Raw genomic sequence first — 22620 nt, 5'->3', positions numbered from 1 at the left:
ATAGTCTTCTTAATTTGGTACTACTAGTTATTATCCAATATTAAGAGTATTTTCTTTTTCTTCCCTATGAAGCACCAAAATTTAAGTCATCTAATTTTTCATATTCTATTAACATATTTTAGTTCCTTATAAATGATAATCAAGAAGGGAATTTTTGGTTCATTTCTCAGCCGCTTATGCATTCGGCTCCGGACCCTGTACATGGACTCATGGAAACGAGAATAGGCATCTGAAATCTGAAAGTCCCTTGCTTCTGAAGCCTCCGGTTTTCGATACCGCAGACATGGTTAACTAGACGTAGTTTATAAGGCCTCTGATCGTTGAACCAAACTCAAACGGGGTAATGTATCTTCATCAATCTACGATTTTAAACATAAAACATCCAAAAGATAAACTCCAGAAAATATCACAATTTCACAAGTTACCAGAATTCTGACACTTGAGAGAATATAACATCTCAAGGATTGAGAAATACATTCATAATGCATAAAATCCAGAAAATATCACTATGTAAATTTATAATATGCAATCAAATTACAAACTGCAACAATGAAATCTGACACTAATTCACATCAATTCAAGAACAAGCACAAGGATTATCCAAAGCCATAACCTCATCATCATCACTACCACTTCTGAACACAAAATACCCAACAGTAAGACCAAAAACAACAGCAATAAACACCCCACCATTAAATGACATGATTGATAACATCAACAAATACCCAATTGCTGAATTCACACCAAATAGAATTGAAACTGATACTCTAGCTGAGTTCTTACCAAGATGAAATCTAGAAGAAGTAAGAAGAGGTGAATTGATTGATGAGGAAGATGGTTTTGATGATTTTGAGATGATTTTGAATCTTAATCTTCTATCTTCCATGCATTGATAGAAGATTAAAAAGAGAAAACAAATGAACAAAGTGAAAGCATAACTTGTCCATGAGTGAATCTTCCATGAATCAACTAGTAGTGTTACTTTCTTGTTGGAACATCTAATTTGTAATTGTCTAGAATGATCTAGAAAAATGTAGAGAAGTGTAGAAAACAAGTACTCTAGAATGTACTAGAGTTAGAGTTACAAAAGTGGGTTAAGACTTGGCTAGAATTCGTTAGGTCAAGTAAGGTCAAATAAATGTTCTAGATAAAAAAAAATCTAGAGAGAACTAGAGAGCATACGGTTGTAAAAAAAGGTGTACTTACGGATATGTTGTATAAAACATTCTAGATAAGAAAACTCTAGACTAAACTAGAGTTTCCAAGGTCGGTTTGTGCAGCCTATAAATAGGCATGTTGTATCCAACTTGTAAGCTAAGCAAGTAAGAATTAATTCAATCAATACAAGAAAAAGTTCAAGTTACAAAGTCTTGCTTCCACCTTCACTACTAGAATTCCAGGAGCTCTATACGAGCAACACCACCACTATGCTCGTATATCTCCATAAATATTACTCAAGTTAATAATATAAGAATTTCTAACATTCTTCTCCATAAATATTACTCAAGTTAATAATATAAGAATTTCTAACATTCTTCCCCCAATAAAAGGTCATGTGCATCATTTTTGCTCCAAATTTTAGACTGCAGACTGAGATAATTGAGAGGAGGAAAAAGAGAATTTCCGAGAGGAAGTGATCAAAAGAGATCTGAAAATTTTCTTTGGTTGGAAGAAGATAAAGCTCTTTGAAAGTCAAAAGTACCCTTCATGGGTTTGTTTAAATACAAAAATGCCACTGGACAGAAAAGATCAACAGAGATTACAGAGCAATAGAACACACTTAATGGACAGAGAGGGGCAACCTGCAAGTGCAAACCACTGAGAAGTAAAATGTTTTTACCAGTGGACTTGGTTTTCTGACAAACATTCTCAAGAGATGGATAAGGGGAAAAGATCAATACAATGGTGGTCCTGTAAACTAATCTAACGGGGAGGACATAACGGACAAGTGGTTTAAGCACAAATAGAAGTAGATTAGCCAATTAGGAAAGCAAGAAAACAGTAAGCTTGCATTCCCATGACTTAAGACCAGCAACCAAGCCTTACCAAAACGATGGATTTTGATAACCTGTTTGTATAGTTTGGTCTCCTAGAGATGGAAATTCGGTCAGGCTTATCTGGGATGAAAAACAGCTTCAGAGGGTAGGTGGCCTTCAAAATAATCCTCCACAAATACACCTAAAATGCAACAACAAGTAGTTCGGTACAACTCTTCAAGCATTTAGCAACAGAAAATGACACTTCGTGGAGTACTCGTGGGTGTGTACCTGTAAGCAGTTTGCCTGCCTGAAATTTAGTGAGTGGGCCAGAACTGCTTATTGAATCCCTTTCAACTGCTTCACTGTGAATCTTGTCCTACCTTCAGATAAAGCATTGTCAGATGGTCGACTGGAGATTGCAACACACTCAGAACATAGATGAACGTGGTTGACTGAAACTTGAAGACAAATCGAAAAACATTATCAGTAAATCAGCTTGAAGTGAACAAGGGTATTTTTGAATGAAAAGAATGAAGACAAATGTAGCGAAGCAAACCAAGAGTGGAAGGGAGTCGTGGACTGGAAACAGAACTGATTAACAAAATAATGGGCGTAAATGGAAGGGTTACGTTACACATTTGTCTTAAAGGGGTCACATGGTTAATGCAAGAGAAATAGAAAGCATAATACAACTCCACGTGCTAATGTACTATCCGTTCTGCATCCAGGTATAGCAGTCTATAAAGCTCATGGGCTCAATCAAAATCTACCGGTTTCATCACGAATCACGACTAGTTTCTTATATGTAGATTCCAACATTAGCATGTTCAGACTCAAATCAGAATATATGACCAGGACACCTAAAGCTCATGCAAAGCCAGGAAGAACTGTTACAGTGTTGCCCACCACGAATGCACTACCCACTACTGTACCATATTTGGATTTAAGCATATATAGTTGCCTCAGTTGGATATCAAGGTTTTAAGTTATAAAATCAAGATAAAAGAATGAGAAATAAACATGAATTTGTAGAATAAAAAACTGAATCAACTATTAACTACTAAAGGAGAGATTGAAGAGAACTTACCGCACTTTTATCACCAGCCTCCATCAACTCTGTTATCGCCATGAAAAATAGCTGCGGTTGATAAAGAATACAGGACAAAAGGAACAAAAACCAAGAACAACGAGAACTGAACTCACACAAAAAAAAAATACAGAAACTCAATTGACAGCTAAACAAATGAGTCTCTTCAGATTATCATGAAAAACAAATGTTTATCAAGGAGAAACTCTCCTGCATTGTTAACTGTACATAATGGTGCCAGATGCAATCTCATGATATTCACATTCAGGTTAAAGTACAACTATGCCACAAGCGTTCGTACCCTAACTGAGATGTAAGAACCAGGACCAACCAGAGCTGTTGTACATGTCCACACACTATCTATATTCAATCTACCTCTTACTGTTAGCTAATGGAAACATCATCTTAGGCCAGCTAATGATACAATACCCATTGCACTGGTCACTCTAATAGTTAGAAAGGTTAGATAAATGATCATGAGACCAACTCCTAACATCTTGTTCGGCTGCATATTGTTCCGAAGTAAAACAAACAGTGCCCAGATAAGTCCTAACATGAGAAATCCCATCGTATAAATCAAGCTGCTATCTCGTGGAAGCATGTATGGCGCAGGACTATTTGACAAAGCTCCAATCAACAACGAGATCCCCAAACCCATAAGTGTGTTGAACATAGGCCCAGCATAGCATCCTGACATTGCAATTTGTACTCCATCACCACCGTTAATAGCCAGAGCAACATTTGACATCAAATCACCCATAGAGTTTCCCCATGCAAGTACAGTTAAACCAAGGATTGACGGGTTGATTCCAAAAATGACCCCCAATGCCACCAAAAGCGCCACAAGCTCATTAGCCACAATGTAGAACCAGATGATACTCATGAAGAATCCTCCAAATACCCATGGAAATAAGAACCTTCGAGGTGGATGATCAGCTCGTGTGAAGTATGCTGCAAGACTGCCAAGCGTAGCACCAAGGACAAAACCTATAATGTAAGAAACGATTCTGCTTGCAGAGCTCATCTTATCCTGTGTATTCCACAAAACTGCAAGAAGCATTGGAGCCAAGGAAGCACTAGCAACAGCAAAAACTTTCGACCACCGTTCTTCCTCAACAATAGGAATTGTTAGACGTCTAGGGAGGGTCAAAGGCATCTCCATCAGGGTAAATACCTTAGACGAACAAGACATTGCCTTTCTGTGTGTCCGTGTCTCATCATCAATCCAACCCCATAACGGCCTCGAGCTTTCGTCCATACCATGCATCAGTGAGTGATTCGAATAAATAGCAACATTTGATGCCCACATCCATTGAGGTAATGTATTCTGTAGTTCTGGGGAATCATTCTCATGATCCACATCAAGCAACGGACTATAGAATGATTCTTCATCTTCACTTCCATGAGAAAAAATACTTCCTCTAACAGGAAGCAATGGTGTCACAACATCAAATCTCAACTTCGGCGCATGTTTCCTAAAGAACTCATTTGCAGCAACAGCAATCGCATAAACAACATAAATCGACACAAACGCAATTGCACCCATCACACTAATCTTCCCAATAATCAAAATCACAGATAACGACACAAGTGTAAACAAAAAGAAACTTATATCTCTAATAAAGCACTTCCTATCAATCCTGACCCTCTTCTCCGCAACACAAAGTGATAACGTCCCAACAACAATACAAGTAACAAAAACAGCTCCACCCAACACACTATTCAACCCCACTTCACCAGCATCAGTCCCAACAAATGCAGCTACACTAGCAAACACATCAGGTGCACCATTACCCAACGGAAGCAACGTTACACCCGCAACTGTCGGTGGGAATTTCAATAATTTCGACAACTTAGCTAACGAACAACAGAAGTAATCAGCTGCAGTATTACCTAAAAGATAAAACAATGCCCCAAGCCACAATGCAAGTACCATATATCCAAACACATGAAAATTCTGACAATCACAGTAGAAAAATGTAATGTAATCGAAATAACCACCAGAAGTACACGACGGATGAGCTTTCAAGAACTCACATTCACTCCCAAAACCTTCATGTTTTTGTATTCCTGAGCACAATGATGGACTCTTTACTGCCAAATCATTCGAGGACGACGAATTGTTTAAAGAGGAATTCGACCCAGTTTCAAACATCCTCCTATGTATAACCCCATGAAACCCATTTTCTGAATCCAAATTCGGGGGAAAAATCCCTAATTTACTATTTTGTGAACGGAAAAAGAAAATTAACAAAATTAAACCACAAATACCATTGAAAATACCTCGATGGAGAAAACCCATTGATGTAATCGTAAAGAATTAAGGAAGCCCTAACAATTAGGGCTTCTTCTTCAATTACTTAATCCCGATAGTTTCTAGGTGAAATGATTCTGGAACATTGAATTGAGAAACAGATTAGGTTACGAAATTGAGAATTTGGGGGTTTAGAGATCGAGATTTAGATTGGGGTTGGTGAATATTAGGGATAATTTGGACAAAATTAGGGTTTGGATTTGGAATGAAGAAGACAAAGTGGGAAGTTTCTCTGTTTTTCTTCGTTTCGTTTTCTTCTGCTTCCTTGTATTGTGGGGAGAAGAATCTTACTGGCGCGTGTGATAAACAAAGTTGGTGGAGTTATCAATTCGGCACGTGGTTGGTAAAAACGGGTTTGATTCGGCCCGCAATATTTGTTGAGGCCGAATATCTTCATCGTGGCACGACTACAAGCCCGTCCAGACTGGCCTGCGCTATAATCCGGCTTTGGCTGGCCTATCCGGCCCGATATATACCCCTAGATCTAACATACTTTATTATTGGAGTCGTTAATAAAATATATGTGAGTTATAGTCAAGAGAAGCTAGAGTTGGAGGCTAGGGTTTTCTCATCAGCCTCAACCATTAATACACTCGTCAGATATTCTTTTCAATCTGTTTAACAGTTTTGAGGGACAAACAATCTTCATGAATACAGTTGCAAGAAAAAAAGGGAGTTCACCAGCTTCTTCTGGTAATAGAAAAAAACAAGTTGATTGAACCAGTAAGTTACAAGACGAACTAATTCATTACATCTTGTCTTTTATTGATCCAAAATATGCAGTACAAACTAGTGTCTTATCGAAACGGTGGATTGGTATTTGGAAATCTCTACCGTTTCTCAAATTCACTCTTAATGGTTCCACGTTGATTAAGTCGAGTGATTTAATCGATAGAATATTCATGCTCCGCTATCACTGTAACATCCAACGGTTTAGGCTGGCATGGAATTACCTGAATGCAGATGTCACGACGAATGTTTCCAAATGGATCGATTTTGCGGTTAGGGGTAACCTTCACGAACTAACACTAGAACTTGGTCAAGTCTATATTACTAACCCTACATATAAGATTCCTCCAAAATTACTTAACTGCAAATCACTGAAAAAGTTGACACTATGGTCTCGTAGTGGATATTTACATATTCTTCTCCCCAAATCAATGAGTTTACCGCAGCTTGAATGTATGTGTCTTGGTCGAATTAAAATATCTGATGGAGAATTATCTACACGACTGTTTTCAAGTTGTCCACTTCTCGAAACATTGAAAATAGTTAATTGTGATATACAAACTAATGATCAGAAGAATGTTACCCTTGAGTCTCTCGGTCTGAAGAAGTTTGCATACACTCATACTTATAGTCTTTGTACTAGTTATTATGGATATCAAATCTATAAGCCTAAAATTATAATGATATCTGCTCCTAATCTCACCAGTCTCTAGTGGAAACTGCAAGATGAAACTTAGCTTATATAAAGACAACTCTCTTTATTGATGTTTAGAAAATCTCTCAAAACTAAACGCAAGCTCTAATCTTTCTCATATGATCAACCACAACTTTGGTGATCATATATATATATATAGAACTATGAATTCCTTTTCCTAGTCCTATTACCTTATTACATGTCTTTCCTTTTCTTAGAACTAGATGACTTCTAATTCCGTTAGGATTACATCAATTTCTTAATCTTGTCCTAACCAGCTTGTTAGTGACTTCTATGTTGAAGTTAATCCAACATTCTCCCCTTAAGCTTCAACTTGTGAAATCTTGTACTCCTATCAATTTCTCATTTCTTCAAACTTGATCCGAGCTAATGCCTTTGTCAATATATCTGCTTTCTGCTCAGTTCCTGGTATGTGTTCAACGTTGATGATCTCCTTCTCGATACATTCTCGTATGAAATGATACCTTTTGTGAATGTTTTCGTCTTCCCATGAAACACTGGATTTTTAGTGAGTGCAATTGCAGACTTATTATCAATCTTGATGAGAACTTTTCAGGTTCTCTTCCTTTGATTTCACCCAACAGTTCTTGAAGCCATATTGATTGTTTATGCTTCTGTTGCGGCCATAAACTCAGCTTCACAGGATGAGAGGCTACAGTGTCTTGCTTCTGTGAACACCATGTAATAGGTGCTTCCTAGATAAAATATATGACCAGTTGTACCTTTTCCATCATCTTGGTCAATATTATGACTGCTGTCACTATACCCAACAATTCCTTTTGATCCTCCTCGACCATACTTCAATCCACAGCTGATTGTTCCTCTTAGATATCTCAATATCTGCTTTATTACATCACCATGAGACTTGCGTGGACTCTGCATATAACGGCTTGCTACTCCCACAGAGAAAGCCAATCTGGTCTTGTGTGTAATAAGTATTAGGCATCCAACATTTCTTCTATAACTCGTTGATCAATCTGCTTCTTCTTGTGCCTTTGAAACTTTAAGTCCAAACTCCATTGGTATCTTAGTTGGATTACAAGTTTCAAGTCCTGCTTCTTTCAGAATTCTCCTTGCATAAGCTTCTTGTTTAATCTGAATCCCATCTACTCCTTGATGGACTTCTATGCCAAGGTAATAAGTGAGTTTTCCGAGGTCTGACATCTCAAACTTTGATGACATTTCTCTCTTGAACTCATTGATCACCTTAAGGGAGTTGCCAGTCAAAAATAGATCATCTACATAGACTGCAATCACAAGAAGCGTTCCCTTTTCTCTCTTCTGTATACTGATGTTTCTTTAGAGCACTTAACAAATCTGATTTCTCTTAAGATTTGATCTAACTTTGTATTCCAGGCTCGAGGAGCTTGTCTTAGACCATATAGAGCTTTTGATAACTTATAAACCTTATGCTCTTGTCCTTTTACTTCAAAACCTTCTGGTTGTTCAACATACACATCTCTCAATTCACCATGTAAGAATGCGTCTTAACGTCTAAGTGGTGAATTTCCCATGAGTTTGATGCCTTCTGCTATTAAGAGACGAATTGTCTCTAGTCTAGCAACTGGTGCGAAAACTTCATCAAAGTCTATGCCTGATTCTTGAACGTATCCCTTAGCTACAAGTCTTGCCTTATATTTGTTAATAGTCCATCACATTTTTTTTTAACCTTGAAGATCCACTTAAGCCAATCACTTTTACCCCACCTGGCTTATCAACTAGAAACCAAGTCTTGTTTCTGTTGATTGAAATAATTTTTCTCTACATGCTTGTGTCCATTTAGTCGAGACCTTTGCTTCCTGAAAATTCCTTGGTTCATCATTAACAGAAAGTAGCATAATCTCACATTCTTCTGCAGCTTGAAGAATAATCCTCCAGATACTGTGGCTTTTGTATCTGTCTTGTTGATTTTCGCAGTGGAATGGGTTGAGTTATTTCATCGATCTCTTCTTCTTCTTTTCTTCTTCTACTTCTTCGTTATTCTCAGTGTTTTCATTATTCTCTTTCTTCTTGATTAACATCATTGTTTCCATTGGTATTGATGATTATGGGTCCTTCGCCTTCATCAATTACTTGACCCCATCTCATGTGAAACATTCCTGGATCCCTACTTGGTCCATCATTAGTTTCTTTCCAGTTCCAGTTTGCTTTTTCATCGAATACCACATCTCGACTCACTATTACTCTTTTCGTTGTTGGATTGAATAATCTGTAAGCTTTGGATCCAGGCTCAATTCCTAGATGCACAAGAGTCTGAGATCGATCATCCAGTTTCTTAAGAGTTGCAGAATCAACTTTTGCGTATGCTTTGCAACCAAACACTCTTAAATGATCTATGTTTGGTTTTCTCTTTCGCAAACTTTCATATGGAGTCATGTCTTTCAGAGCTTTCGTAGGTATCCTGTTTATTAGGTATGTGGAGTGTCGTACAGCTTTCCCCATAGATAATTAGGTACCTGCATAGCCTTTAAAGAACTTCTTGTCATCTCCATTAGAGTCCTGTTTCTCCTCTCCACCACTGTTTTGTTGTGGTAGCCCTCGAACCATCTTGTTCTGAGACATAGTTTTTAAGGTTCTGAAACTTATGTGTCCTAACCTTGCGTGCCACTTCCATGTCTGATCTTCCAGTCTCATATTCAGACACAATGGCCTTCCAATCATGAGACTTATCTTGTAGAGTCTATTCTGTGAGCGTGAGACTCTAACTAAAAGTCTTCCACTTGGGTCATGAACTGTTAGATAATCTTGTCGCATTCTAACATCACATCCAACTTCTGTAGCTTGTCCTAAACTTAGAATGTTGCTTTGTAAGTTTGGGATGAAGTAGATGTTTGTGACAAGCTTCTGTTCTCCGGTCTTGCTCTGAAATAGAATTCCTTTCCCTTCAATTTCTACAGAAGATCCATCCCCAAACTTCACTTGTCCTTTGATTTTCTCATTGAGTTCAGAAAAGTAGTGTCTCTTACCAGTCATGTGATTGCTGGCTCCATTATCTAAATACCAGATTCCTTCTTTCCATCCTTTGATTCGTATTTTGGTATTAGTTTCCCTTCGTTTAAGAATACAACTTCGTGCATGAAAAGAGTTGTATCTTTCCCTTGTTTCATTCTTGTTTGCTTCTTCCATCTTTTGTATTCTTTCAGGGCATACAGAGGAGAAGTGTCCTGGTTTATCACATTGTAACAAATAATGTTTGATCTATCCTTCTTTTCTTTCCCTTGGTTTTGATCATTCTGACTTGTTGTTCTATCTTGTGAGTTAAACCTTCCTCCCCTTCCTCGGCCTCTGTTTACTCTACCACCTCTTCCACGACCTCTTCCTCTTGTCGCAGAGTTTTGTTGGTAAGAGTTTGTGTACAAGAGTTTTTCTTGAGTTTCTCCATTGTTTTCTTCATCAAGGATTCTCTCTTCATATGCTTTCAATCTTCAAATTATATCTTCATAGCTAGTCTTCTTTAAATCTAAGACTTGTTCGAGAGAAGCTATGAAGATATAATTGGAAGATTGAAAGCATATGAAGAGAGAATCCTTGATGAAGAAAATAATGGAGAAACTCAAGGAAAAATCTTGTACACAAACTCTTACCAAATATATTCACACTCATTTGGCTTACAAAAATTAAAAATATGATGTTGTTCTTTTGGACTTGTTCATTTTCCGGATACAACCGCATTGACCTTAAAGCAACAAATATATTCACACTCATTCTCTATACTTTATATCTTGTTCTTTTGACGTTTCAAAACACCAACAACAGTATTATGATCCTATAAAAACAACATCATATCTTATATACTAATATATATAGAAAAATATAATATATGTCAAAATATAATAAAATGACTGAGAAATCTTGATGGTTAAGATTCAATACTTTTGTCACAAAGATCTTGGAAGCCCATGAGTTTTGGTATCCAATCAATACCGCCCCTCCATCTCTTGGCGTACCATAAGTTGGCTTCCAAACACAAATCGTCATCAGGAATGTATGCATATCTAGCACAAGGCTTTTTAGGCGTCTTTCTAGTTTTTTTTGCCACTATTTATACTTGTTCCTCTTCTCTTTATCCGAGTCCTCCTCTGATTAGTCATCTTCATTATCTCCATCCTTATCTCCATCTTCCTCATCTTTTTCACCGTCATCATTGTCACCCTCATTTCCTCCTTCTTCAGCTGGTTCACCTTCTCCACCTTGATTATGTTCTTGACTGCCCCTCTCTTCTACGATCTCTTCATTAACTTGTTGGATTATATTGTCAATATTATCTGTATTGACACCATATTGGATGATAATACCCGGTAATTACCCACCTCCAGACTTGGCATTTTGGGTTCCACGCTTATCGGCACCTAAGTGTACTCTGCCTCGAGGCGTGGGAGTTCTCATATCTTCCACTAATCCTTGGTTGGATTTTTTTGCCTTTCCCACTAATCAAGAAAACAAAAGATATTAGCTTAACCGATAAATGATTGACTAAATCAGACGCAACATAAGGGTTCTCGTAGTAAGGTTTGGTTAGTAGCAACAGTTCACGAAAATAGGCCAACTCTAAAAAGAAAATTTGTGTTCCAGGGAAAGAGTTCGGTTAGTCCAGTTTTTTGGAGAACAAAACGAACTCCACATATATGCAATTAGTAAAGAATTCAGTTGTCAAGGTTTTTTGCGAACAAACCGAACTCCAGAAGTTTGCAATTAGTAAAGAGTTCGGTTTGTCAATTTTTTTTTTTTGTATTAGGGGTAGAGTTCGGTTACTTACTAGTTTTAACTTTCTTTACGAACCCACCGAACCCAATGGACAAAGTTAGGTTAAATCTTAACTCAACATAGTGGGCAAAAAATCATAGTTCGGTTACAAAGTTTCAAAAAATAAAATTTGAGTAATAAAGGTGAAGTTCGGTTATTGCAAAACAGTTTTAACAATTTTTGCGAAGCAACCTAACTATGAGTTCAGTAACCTAATTATGAATTTCTTGGAACCGAACTGTTCTTTGTGTTCTTCCTTTCAGGAAGTCCGGTTAACAAACTAGGGTCTTTTAGAAATTCGTCCTAACCGAACAAGGCACTGTAACTTCCATTTAAACCCTATTTCGATGATTTCTATTCAATTGAAGCAATCAAAATCAAATTAAAAGTTATGGGTTTGTTGGAAAATACGTGCGGATTGGTCCAATGGCAGAATCAGGCTTCGGCTTGCGTCTTTGATACTCGATGATGCCTCTAACTTCCGGTTCCACTTCTTCCTCAATTTGAAGTTCTTTGTGATTTGCTAGATGTCCTAATGGGGGACCTGTTCCTGGGAGTCTTTTGGTTTGCTTTCGAAGAACCATTCTTATACTTGATTGATTAATCGGCGATGAAATTTTTATGAATCGACGATTAATCGATGAAAACGTTGTTGAAATGGGGAAGAAGAGAAGAACAAGAGGGAGAACAGTTTTTTGTGCGGCTAAGTTTTTTTTTTTGTTGTTGTGCGGCTAGGTTTAGGTTAGGGTTAAGTTGTTTTTGTTTTAGATTAACTTAAATGCAGTTATTAGGTTAGGGTTAATTTTAATTAGGGTAAGGGGAAAATTAGTAATCTCAGGATTTTTAGGACATCCCTTAACATTGTAGGGTAGGGGGGCTTATGAAACAATGGTCCCCCCAAAAAAAAGGTTGGTCCCCAAAAAACGGTTCTATTGAGAGAACTCAGGTTCTTTTGTTTACATTATGGTGAAAGTGGAAGATATATATATTATGGGTAATGGAGTGCTAATGTACGTTCTTGAAGAATAAAACCACAGGATTTCAGCCAATAATGCACAGGCTTCTACTGAACGTAGGATAATGTAATACTAATTCCTCAATCTGAAATAGATTTTTTGAATTTTGTTCGTATGAGAGTTTGCACTCATAAGGTACCTCGGACAAACCCATGCATTCGAACTTATCACCTGCCCAAAGGAAATGGAACACTTGGAAGTTTTATATTATAGCTATGAGCAATATCACAAGCTAAGATACCTCGGTTATCTCATTACCACCTAAAGATTAACAATCGAAATTGAACACATAGAAGATGTCTAACTAAGTGAAAAGAAAGAATTCAAAAATGATACAGAACCGAGAATGCCATACCATCATTTCAGATTACATTTGTTAAAAACAAGAGGAACACAAATAAAAACCTAGGTGCCACTGCATAATAATACGTAACTGAAAGTATTGTTCCTGCGATTTAAGTTGTTTGCAAATCTATACATTGTATGTAAGAGATCACTTTGGACTGATGTTCCATTCCACCATCCTTCATGTAACGACTTTTAGTTGAATTCCATTTCTCAGTCAGAATTTCGCACACAGAAGAGAGCTTAAGAATTGCTAAAGAGGCTTGAAAAATCGCTCCATCATTTATTCTCACATTCCTTCTTCATACTATGTCCTGCAGAGAGTTTCTTGAGTGTAATGTCGTCGTTCTGAAAGTCAAATGATTCCTGATACTGTTAGGCATTGTTGAATTATATAAAACAATGATGCTGAAAGAAAGAAACCAGAGACATTGTTTCAGAAATCTCAAGCTATAGATGCATACAATCTTGATTTACAAAGAGCATATTAGATCCCCATGATCTTGATTCACAAAAATATCAAGATCTTTAAATCAATAAAACCCATAGGCACTGCCTATATTTGAATAAACTCTAGAATCAATCAATTTTTTAAATGGAAAAATTTAATTACACTAATTAAAAACCCCAAAGAAAACAAAACATGAAAATAAATCAAAGAAATGAAAAAATTTACCAGATCCGGGTGATCAAAGTGTCTTATCCACAAACACAACACTTCAACACTAGTAAGGGAAAGGAGAGTCGTGAAGCGGGGGAGTGGAATAGAAAGAGCTGGCTATAGTGTGATCCATTTTTGGGAGGAGAAATCATTGTGTTAGGGAATTAAATCATCAACAACAAGATAAAATTGGTTTCATCTTCTTCTTCGGGGAGTTTTAGTGGAAAGATGAGCAGAGTAATAGAAGGAATAGAGTTCAGATCAGGGAGAGATAATGATGTTATTGAAGAATCCATCGTCCACAGAAAGAATATGAACACAAAAATTTCGAGATCTAAAGGAGAGAAAAATGAATGGGAAAATTGGGTTTTACAAAGGTGTAATATATAGGAGGCGGAAGATAAATATAGTAGGATACCTTATGTTTTAGGGTTATCAGGAGTTTAATCTAACGGACGGAGAAGGTTCCAGATTTGATCTAGAGATATCCATTATGATATTTTTGTAGAAACTTGCTTGATTGTAGTGCGGTTCAAGCTGAAGGTTTGAAAAATGGCCCTGAAATATCATTTATTTAGTTGAAAACTAGTCAATGTTAAAATTTTCATCTTAGACCTGACCTAGGATAATTGTGGGACGTCATGTGGCACAACTTAGATTTAGGTGTCTGGGTTATTCACCCCACCCCACCCCAAGTACTTTTCGCTATAAACCTTGTCCTGTCCTTCAAATTTGTACATTGTCCTTACAATATATACATGGCACTATGGCAGCCATTTTAACGTGAGAGTTTTATCTGTAAGGCCTTCAATGGGGAAGATAGTCTCGAGAGTTAGGATCAATAACCCCGCCGTGGTCTAAAAATTGCTGCAGAGGTTTGAAAGATTGCTCAGGGTTCCACCCCATCAATCCCTACACATGCTCCTTGGTCCTGCCATCCGGAAGTTTCTTGGGTGTGGCGTCATCACTCAATGTTCTGCAATTCAAATGATTCCTGATATATCTTAGACTTGTTTCGTCAAGGAGGAAAGACAAACACCATACTCTTCAGTATTTAAACAGATCGCTATATCATCAATCTATGGAAATTTGAATTTATGATGAAATCTGATGACAAACGTACAAATAAATTTTTTTCTCAAACATTGAAGATGAATAATGAGTAGTAGCAAGCATCTACATCTACTTGTCCATGAAATTGATATCTTGTTATATAAGCTTGTGGATCTTGCAGCTGCTGTTCTTCTCTCTGAGTAAAATTCAAGGAGATCATATACACCGGTTCCATCTGTTATCAATACCCCTAATCTGTTAAGCAATAGCTGGAGCCATTTCTTCAGGATTTATTCTAGAAGAAAAAGACAGACTTACCAGCGGAAGATTATAAGATACACTTGAGTTTTAAGAGGAAATATCACTGTGCTAGTGAATCATGAGCAACAAGATTAGAGATTCATCTTCATCTCCTGGAAGTTTCATAGGAATGATAAGTACAAGAGTAACAGCAGTAAGAATAGTAGTGTTAAGATTACTAGTTAGAGAGAAACATTTTCTTGAAAAATCATCCACCATTGACAAAGAAGAATTTCTTTTTTTTGAGGCAGAACAATTCTGACATCTAAGTTATAGATGAACAAGAAAGTTTGTCTTGTAGGCGGCCGAACCCAAGATATTTGTAGGGTTACCTTGAGCTTTTAAGGTTTCATAAAGGGAGTTATATGGGTGATTAATGGCCATGTAGTCATGTTTTGATTAATGGCCAATAATGATCTTTACTCAATCAACAGCCATTGAGTAATTAATGTTTCATGTGGTAATGTATATACATGATGAGTTTTTATCGTATTCATCACTACCACTACTATGTTTACATGTCTTACCACGTCCTAAATAGATTTGAAGATGAATTTGAAGGAACTTTTGAAGTGAGGTTCCGGTAGAGAATGTGTGTCCTTAAAAATTTAAAATTGCACAAGATTTGAAGATGATTTTGAAGTGCGGTTCGGGTATGTGCTGCTCTCCAGTCTCTCCTTCAGTAATTAAGATTTGAAGATGATTTTAACCCCGGGAATTTTAAACATTTGGTTAAATTTTTAAGTTGAAATGGAAAATTTAGTTCCCATTGCTATGGTCGCTTCCCATTTCTTCACATGGTAATACGCAAAGGAAAAGAAACTTGAGTTGTTCCACAAGATAAATTCATTGTTCTCCTTGTTTTAATTTCTCAATCTGATACTGCAAGCAACAATTAGGATTCGCTGCTCTAACTGAGAGTGCCATACACACATCACTCAAGTATTTCTCCTTTGATTAAAGTTGTTTGCAAATCTATAAATTTGTAAGTAGGAGATAACTTTTGGACTGCAGTTCCATTTCACCATCCCACATGTAACTGCATCGAGTTGAGTTCCATTTCTCAGTCAAAATTTTGCACACAGAGAGATGAAAAACTGCTGCAGAGGTTTGAAAAATTGCTCAGGGTTCCATACAAAATGCTCCATCATGTATTCTCATGTTCCTTCTTCATACTACATCCTGCCCGAAAGTTTCTTGAGCATAATTTCGTCGTTCTGCAATTCAAATGATTCATGTTACTGTTAGGCATTGAGTTACAAAACAATGATGCTAAAGGAAAGAAATGAGAGAAATAAATGATAGATTCTTGATCTAGGTATACAAACTACCATATTTCCTAAATCTTAAGGTATTGAGGCACAACAATCTTGAACAATTACGAAATTAAGCATATTAGATCCCAATACAAATAATCAAAACCCCCATGTCAAAAATTAAAGAGATATCACATAACAACCTAACTTTATTCTCAAGATCTTAAAATTGTAGTCCAGATCAACAGATCATTTTATCAATAAAGGGCATAGGCACTACCAATATTTGAACCAACTCTAAAATCAAACAATTGAATAAATAGAAAAAAGTAATTGCAGTAAAATTCCAAAGGATCAAAATGAATATATAATCAGAGACATAAAGAGTTTACCAGATCCAATTGATCAGGTATTACAAAGTTGAACAAATCACCTTTCACTAGTACAGGAAAGGAGAGTTAAGATACCAATCGTTACCAGATCCAGTTGATCAGGTATTAATTTACTCCTACACTGTAGACTTAAGTGGAAATAGAATACACTAAGCGGGTTAGGCTATTGTCCATTTTTCTGCATAAAAAACTAAATTATGAGCCTAAAATCAAACAACTGACAAGTAATCAAAACTAAAAAGCATAAATTAGAAAGAAAAAAAAAGTACTTACCCGGAACAGCAGAAGCCAAAACTGTATTAGCAGCACAGAAATGGAGGAGGAAAACTTAGTTTTGAGAGGAGATATCATTGTGCTAGTGAATTGAATCATCAACAACAAGATAAAATCTGTTTCATTTTCTTCTTCTAGGAGCTTAAGTGGAATGATGAGGAGAGTGATAGTGGTGATCAGATCGATGAGAGATAACGATTTTATTAAAGAATCCATCGTCGACACATAAAGAATTTGGACTCAAAATTTTCAGATCTGAAAAGAAAAAGATGAAAATTGATTTTGCAAAGCTGATACGTAGACGGTGGAAGATAAATACTATAGGATACCTTATGTTTTAGGGTTATCAGGAGTTTCATCCAACGGACAGAGAATGTTGGAGATTTAATGTAGAGGTATCCATTATGATGAAGGTCATTTTAGACCTGACCTAGGACATTTGTGGCGGGATAATTGTGAGACGTGATGAGGCACCATGAAAATGAATCGCATATGTCCATTTTTAGATTTAGGGTATGGATTATTTGTCCCGCATTTGTCCAAGCCGAAGGGTTTTCGCTTTAGACCATGTCCTATGGGCCTATAGGGAATTACCTTAAATTCCATTTTGGATTGAGCCGTAATGTATCGATTTTGCTATTTGAACAACAAGTGGACAGCTACTTGACAGCAAAACTGATGTGGCAGTGAGAGGTAAGTAGCTTTTTTTATTTATCTAATTCTTCTTTAAAAAAAAAAAACGAGTTAATTCTTTAATTCTTTAAACCGTTGGATGTACCCGACGGTTCAGATTGAAACCAAATACTTTAGAAACTTGGCAGCGGGAACAAAAAGGAAGTCCGACGTTTCCTATTCAGTTTCTTTTTTTCTTCCCAAAACAAATCCTTAGGGTTTTTTTCGTCTTCCTAAAACAATTCTGGGTATCCTGCGATCAAATCTAGGGTTCTCTTCGAATCTTCCAATAGAAAAAAGTTATGTGATGGTAGTTCCAGAGATCACTACCATTTTATCTCAAACTTACTAACAAGGTAAACTTAAAAACCCACCTCTATGTTTATTGTATAAGATTTTTTTAATGCCAAAATCATCTTGACTGTTTAAGGTTTGATACAAATCGTATTTTATAAAGTGTTTATAGTTGTTGTTTCTCTTCTGTTAGATTTGGGTAAGCATTCTGATCAGGAATTTTGATAATTTTATAATTATGGCTCATATGATTCATATGTTTATCATTCACAAAAGTGTTTATATCGTAAACTTATATCATTTTTATGATACATCTAATCTGATTTTAAGTGTAGATGGCGGTGGTCAGTTTAGATGATACTGAGAAGGAAGCGGGTGAAAAGACTCAAAATACCGATGAGGATGAATGGTACATTGGAAAAAAGTTTGAAACACATGATGATTTGTTCCGTGTTTATAAACCATATGCAAAACGTGAAGGATTTGCAGTTAGAAAAAGAACTAATCGTAGAAACAAAGGAATCATAAGAAGTGTGATGTATGTTTGTAACCGAGCAGGAAATCATGTTAACAAGATTAAAAATATAGCCAAACCTCGCAAGAGCAATCGTTGTGATTGTAAGGCTTACGTTACTGCAAGATTGGATGATGAAGACAAATGGGAGATTAGTCAACTTAAGCTTCATCACAATCATACGTATGATCCAAGTCTGTCTCGGCATTATCGACAACATCGGAAAGTTGAACCACATTTATTACGTACCATCGACCTTAATGACCAATCAGGAATTCCAATGGAAAAGACTTTCCGCTCTGTGGTGAATCAGTATGGTGGATATGATAAAGTTGATTGCAGTGAAAAAGATTGTAGAAATGCTCTTGAAGAAATACGCCGACTATGACTTGGTGAAGGGGATGCAACTGCTTTGATGAAATATTTTTCCAAGAAGGTAAAAGAGAATAGTGGGTTTTATTTCTAAGTTGACTACGATGATGAAAATCAATTGAGAAACGTATTTTGGGCTTATGGTTGGAGTAGAGAAGCGTATAAAGAATTTGGCGAGGTTATTAGTTTTGATGCCACTTACATGACAAACGATTATGAGATGCCTTTCACTCCTTTTGTCGGGGTTAATCACCATGGACAATCAATATTGCTTGGATGTGGGTTGCTTTGTAATGAAACTACAAAAATATTTGTATGGCTATTTAAGAAGTGGCTAAAGTGCATGTCTGGATGTGCTCTGAGAGCAATTATAACTGATCAGTGTCAAGCCATGAAGAATGCGGTTGAAATTGTTTTTCCATAAGCTAGGCACAGATGGTGTCTGTGGCACATAATGAAAAAAATTCCTGAAAAGTTTGGTAGTTACAAATAAAGAGGAAGAAAGAGAGCTAAAAGACTCAAAGCCAAGAGATCTTGGAAAAGGACCAAAACAAAGTCTTCTACAAAGCCTAGCCAGGTTAGTTTTTATGTTCCCTACTAATGGAACACATCTTTCATTGTTAAAATATTAGTATAGTATTGTTTGAAATATTTATCTAACGTCTCTACTCTCAGAACCCCCTAAGATATAAATTTGTGTTATGTTTCTTGCAAATTCATTTAAAAATACAACTCTAAACCAAATTTTGGAACTAATAGAAACATCCCATTATATTAGTGTGAGGTTGAACTACAAAACTTTGCTTTATTTGATTTGTTACAGGATATCATCACAGAGCTTCCTGACCCCAGCTTAAATGATATGTATGTGACCCAGGAGAGTGTTGCAACTCGAACACCATCAAATCCTCATGATATTTCACATCAGCAACTTACAGAAGCTACTCGCGGTCGAGGTACTCGTGGCCGAGGTCGAGGTCGGGGAACTCGAGTTACGGGGACTCGAGGTCGAGGTCGGGGAACTCATGGATATATGAATGCCCCTCAAGTGAGCAACAATACTTCTAGCTTTTCTACTGTTGGAATGTACATGCCTGTTCCTGCCGAAGCACCATTTATCAACCCTGCTTGTGTGAGTAGTTGGAATTCACCTCACTGTTGTGCTTCAATTTGTTATTATTTTCTTTTTCCTTTTAGTCTCCCCTCTAACCATTATGTTTTTTTAATTTTTGTAAAGCCAAATATGAGGACAACATATGGTCAATTCGAGAATGCGGAACCAAATTCCTTTCTAGAACAATTAATGGTAAATAAACTTTTGCAGCATTCGAGATGTTAAGGAAATTTAAATCCAAATAATATCATTTGTTCTGTAGTAGCATGCGTAGACCCCTGGAATCGCACCATGGCAGTACTATGGAGGAATCCATAATTTTGGAGCAGCATATGGAGATCGTCACTTACATGAATCAAGTCGAGCTTTCACTCCTACTTCCTCGCAGAGACCTTCCAGCGAGGAATTTATCTAAAGGCAGAGATATATTCCATGTGGAAGAGTATTTTGTGTATTTTTCATTTGGTTTTAGGTTCATTATGTGTATGTTTCTTTATTTGTGAGGAGTATTTCCTTACATTTCACTGTGTTTTATTTTCCAATTGCAAGGATATCTATGAAGCAAACATTTAGGCAACTTCAGTAGTGCATTGCTTTAACGGAAAAAATATATGGATCTTTTGTTGCTAACATTATGTGTGTGGCATTATTTTAAATCTCTATTCCTGCACCATAAATCCGTCACAGTTAATATACTTAATCCATGTATGTACAACATACATTCCGGTCTGCTAGAGTACCATACATTTTGCAGTAGGTCTATATAGTCTGCAGTACCATCAAGTGGGGAGCAAGATGAAGAGTATTTGTGCAGTCGACATAATCCTTCCACACAGTGTGATCTGCCATAATTTATAAATAAAATTCATTTCATCAAAGAAGGAATACATTTATAGACCCATACATTTACAGAATATGCGAGTAGCGAGTTGTCAGGTTACAATTTCAAATTAACAAAACACTAGCCAATCTGGACAATACGTTCTTAGGTTACATTAGCTTTACAGAGTTTTCAAGACAGTAGCCGAGACACCTCGAATAAGAAAATTAACATGCAAAACTGGTTAATCCTTTGTCAGTTGGTTCTTGTACAAAGACAGGTGATGCACAAGAGCTTACCAAATATAAATCTGGGTTGGAATACCCTGTCAGTGTTTCCATAAACAAACGCCTTCGGTACATGGATCGAGAATTGAAAGCAACATTTAGTGAACCAACACCCTGCGAAAGGCTGGAACCAAGACGGAACTGGTTAGCTACTATCTGGGCCCCAGTCAGATGTTGAGGCTTTTCACCCTATGGATTATCATTCAATGTAACAATTTACATATGAACTACTCCATCAAACAAAATGATTGCGTTCAACTAAGAAGAAACTACAAAACACGCATAAATAACTTCAACTAGTGAATAAATATCAAGAACATTGGAACATAACCAGGCAGATAAGAATTTGTAAATGTTCAGACAAGACAAGAAACATCATAGCAGACTAATGATGTGTTTGCTTCTTCTTTCCATCAAGAATTTTTTTATTAAGTTCTCAGAGTTCAATTCTTTTAGATAGAATTTAGTATCTCTTCACTGAATTCATAAAGGGGAGAAAATTAATGGTTTAAACCAAAATTGCAATTTGTTTATGGATATTTACACATCAAGTGTCTATTATTTCCTTAAAAGCTGACTCTTTTGGTGCAGTAAAGGTCAAAATTCTTCTTATCTCATCAATCAACATTCAAAGCCAATTCTCGTGGTGTCATTTAGCCTATATGCTTTCAAATCTCATCCATTATTACTACTCTTCAAAAATTAACCTGTATGCTTCTAATTTAAGATCTCATACATCTAATCTGGTTAACAAGTGTCCTAAGAAATAACAAATCTTAATCAAGAAGAGACTAATAATTCTACTATCAAATCTCATATAAAACGATTTGAGAAATGGAATTCTCATAAACAAAATTAGGATAAAGATAGAGAATGAAAACTATAGTGAAACGGGAAAGGAGACTTACTGTAATGTCATCTCCAACTAAATCAATAACTTCGTTGGATTTCTTGCCTAACCAGTAGGTTCCTTCTTGATTAATATATAAGTTTAGCCGCTGAAGTCTGTCGGATTGATGAAATCTACTAACTGAATGGTAAACAGAAATATTATAATTATTAGATCTAAAACATAAAACTAGAATTAAATCATCGGATCAATACTCGAAGATACTGAAATCAAGATGGATAGGATTGAGCGATTTTTTCCTCAGAGCTAGAATTAGGTTTTCGACTTCGCTTCTCTCCTCTCGCTGTTCGATTAGGTGTGAGACAAGAAGAACAAGTCTGAGTGAGAACAAATAGGGATGATCTTTGAAACTATCGATACATATTTCATCTGAGCCGTCGGATACATCTAACGGCCTTAAGAATTAATGAGTTAAGTCATTTTTCCGTTTTTAAATAAAGAAAAACATAAACAAAAGATACTTACCTCTCACCGCCACCTAGGTTTTGCTGTCAAGTAGCTGGTCAAGTAGCATGATTGCGTAACGTATAGGGAAAACATTACAATTGTCAAGATGGATAGGATTGAGCGGTTTTTGCCTCAGAGCTAGAATTAGGTTTTCGACTTCGCTTCTCTCCTCTCGCTGTTCGATTAGGTGTGAGACAAGAAGAACAAGTCTGAGTGAGAACAAATAGGGATGATCTTTGAAACTATCGATACATATTTCATCTGAGCCGTCGGATACATCTAACGGCCTTAAGAATTAATGAATTAAGTCATTTTTCCGTTTTTAAA

At 36.5% G+C, this 22620-nt stretch overlaps 2 protein-coding genes and 1 long non-coding RNA gene across 4 annotated transcripts; all 3 read right to left on the bottom strand.

The window, feature by feature from the left end:
• Positions 1-577: 577 nt before the first annotated feature.
• LOC113327945 (copper transporter 5-like) lies at positions 578-3108 on the bottom strand. Its single transcript, XM_026575053.1, has 3 exons — positions 3067-3108; positions 1703-1802; positions 578-879 (listed from the first exon to the last, which is right to left on the bottom strand). The coding sequence occupies exons 1-3, from the start codon at positions 3106-3108 to the stop codon at positions 578-580; spliced, it is 444 nt and encodes a 147-aa protein (XP_026430838.1).
• Positions 1820-5661, bottom strand: LOC113328185 (cation/calcium exchanger 4-like). 2 transcript variants are annotated; one of them, XM_026575279.1, is made up of 3 exons: positions 3067-5661; positions 2268-2437; positions 1820-2178 (listed from the first exon to the last, which is right to left on the bottom strand). In XM_026575279.1, the coding sequence occupies exon 1, from the start codon at positions 5366-5368 to the stop codon at positions 3467-3469; it is 1902 nt and encodes a 633-aa protein (XP_026431064.1). In that variant the 5' UTR covers positions 5369-5661; the 3' UTR covers positions 1820-2178; positions 2268-2437; positions 3067-3466. The 2 variants fall into 2 exon arrangements, with proteins under 2 accessions (XP_026431064.1, XP_026431062.1); XM_026575277.1 differs by having other exon boundaries at positions 2268-2431.
• Positions 5662-20599: 14938 nt separating this feature from the next.
• On the bottom strand, positions 20600-22037 carry LOC113328167. Its single transcript, XR_003349285.1, has 3 exons — positions 21845-22037; positions 20949-21060; positions 20600-20671 (listed from the first exon to the last, which is right to left on the bottom strand). It is a non-coding gene; the product is annotated as an uncharacterized LOC113328167 (long non-coding RNA).
• Positions 22038-22620: the final 583 nt, after the last annotated feature.

Source organism: Papaver somniferum, unplaced genomic scaffold (assembly GCF_003573695.1).
Source record: "Papaver somniferum cultivar HN1 unplaced genomic scaffold, ASM357369v1 unplaced-scaffold_107, whole genome shotgun sequence".
In the NCBI taxonomy this organism is placed as follows: Eukaryota; Viridiplantae; Streptophyta; class Magnoliopsida; order Ranunculales; family Papaveraceae; genus Papaver; species Papaver somniferum.
Note: the sequence above shows the minus strand (reverse complement) of the source record. Positions and strands in the feature narration are given on the sequence as shown.

Coding starts and splice junctions, on each gene's coding strand:
- LOC113327945 (XM_026575053.1), bottom strand. CDS start 3,108: ATGGCGATAACAGAGTTGATGGAGGCTGGTGATAAAAGTGCG. Junction 1,803..3,066: donor AGGCTGGTGATAAAAGTGCG/GTAAGTTCTCTT, acceptor TTGCACTTGCAG/GTTGCCCCTCTCTGTCCATT. Junction 880..1,702: donor TTTAAACAAACCCATGAAGG/GTACTTTTGACT, acceptor AATGCATGGAAG/ATAGAAGATTAAGATTCAAA.
- LOC113328185 (XM_026575279.1), bottom strand. CDS start 5,368: ATGGGTTTTCTCCATCGAGGTATTTTCAATGGTATTTGTGGTTTAATT.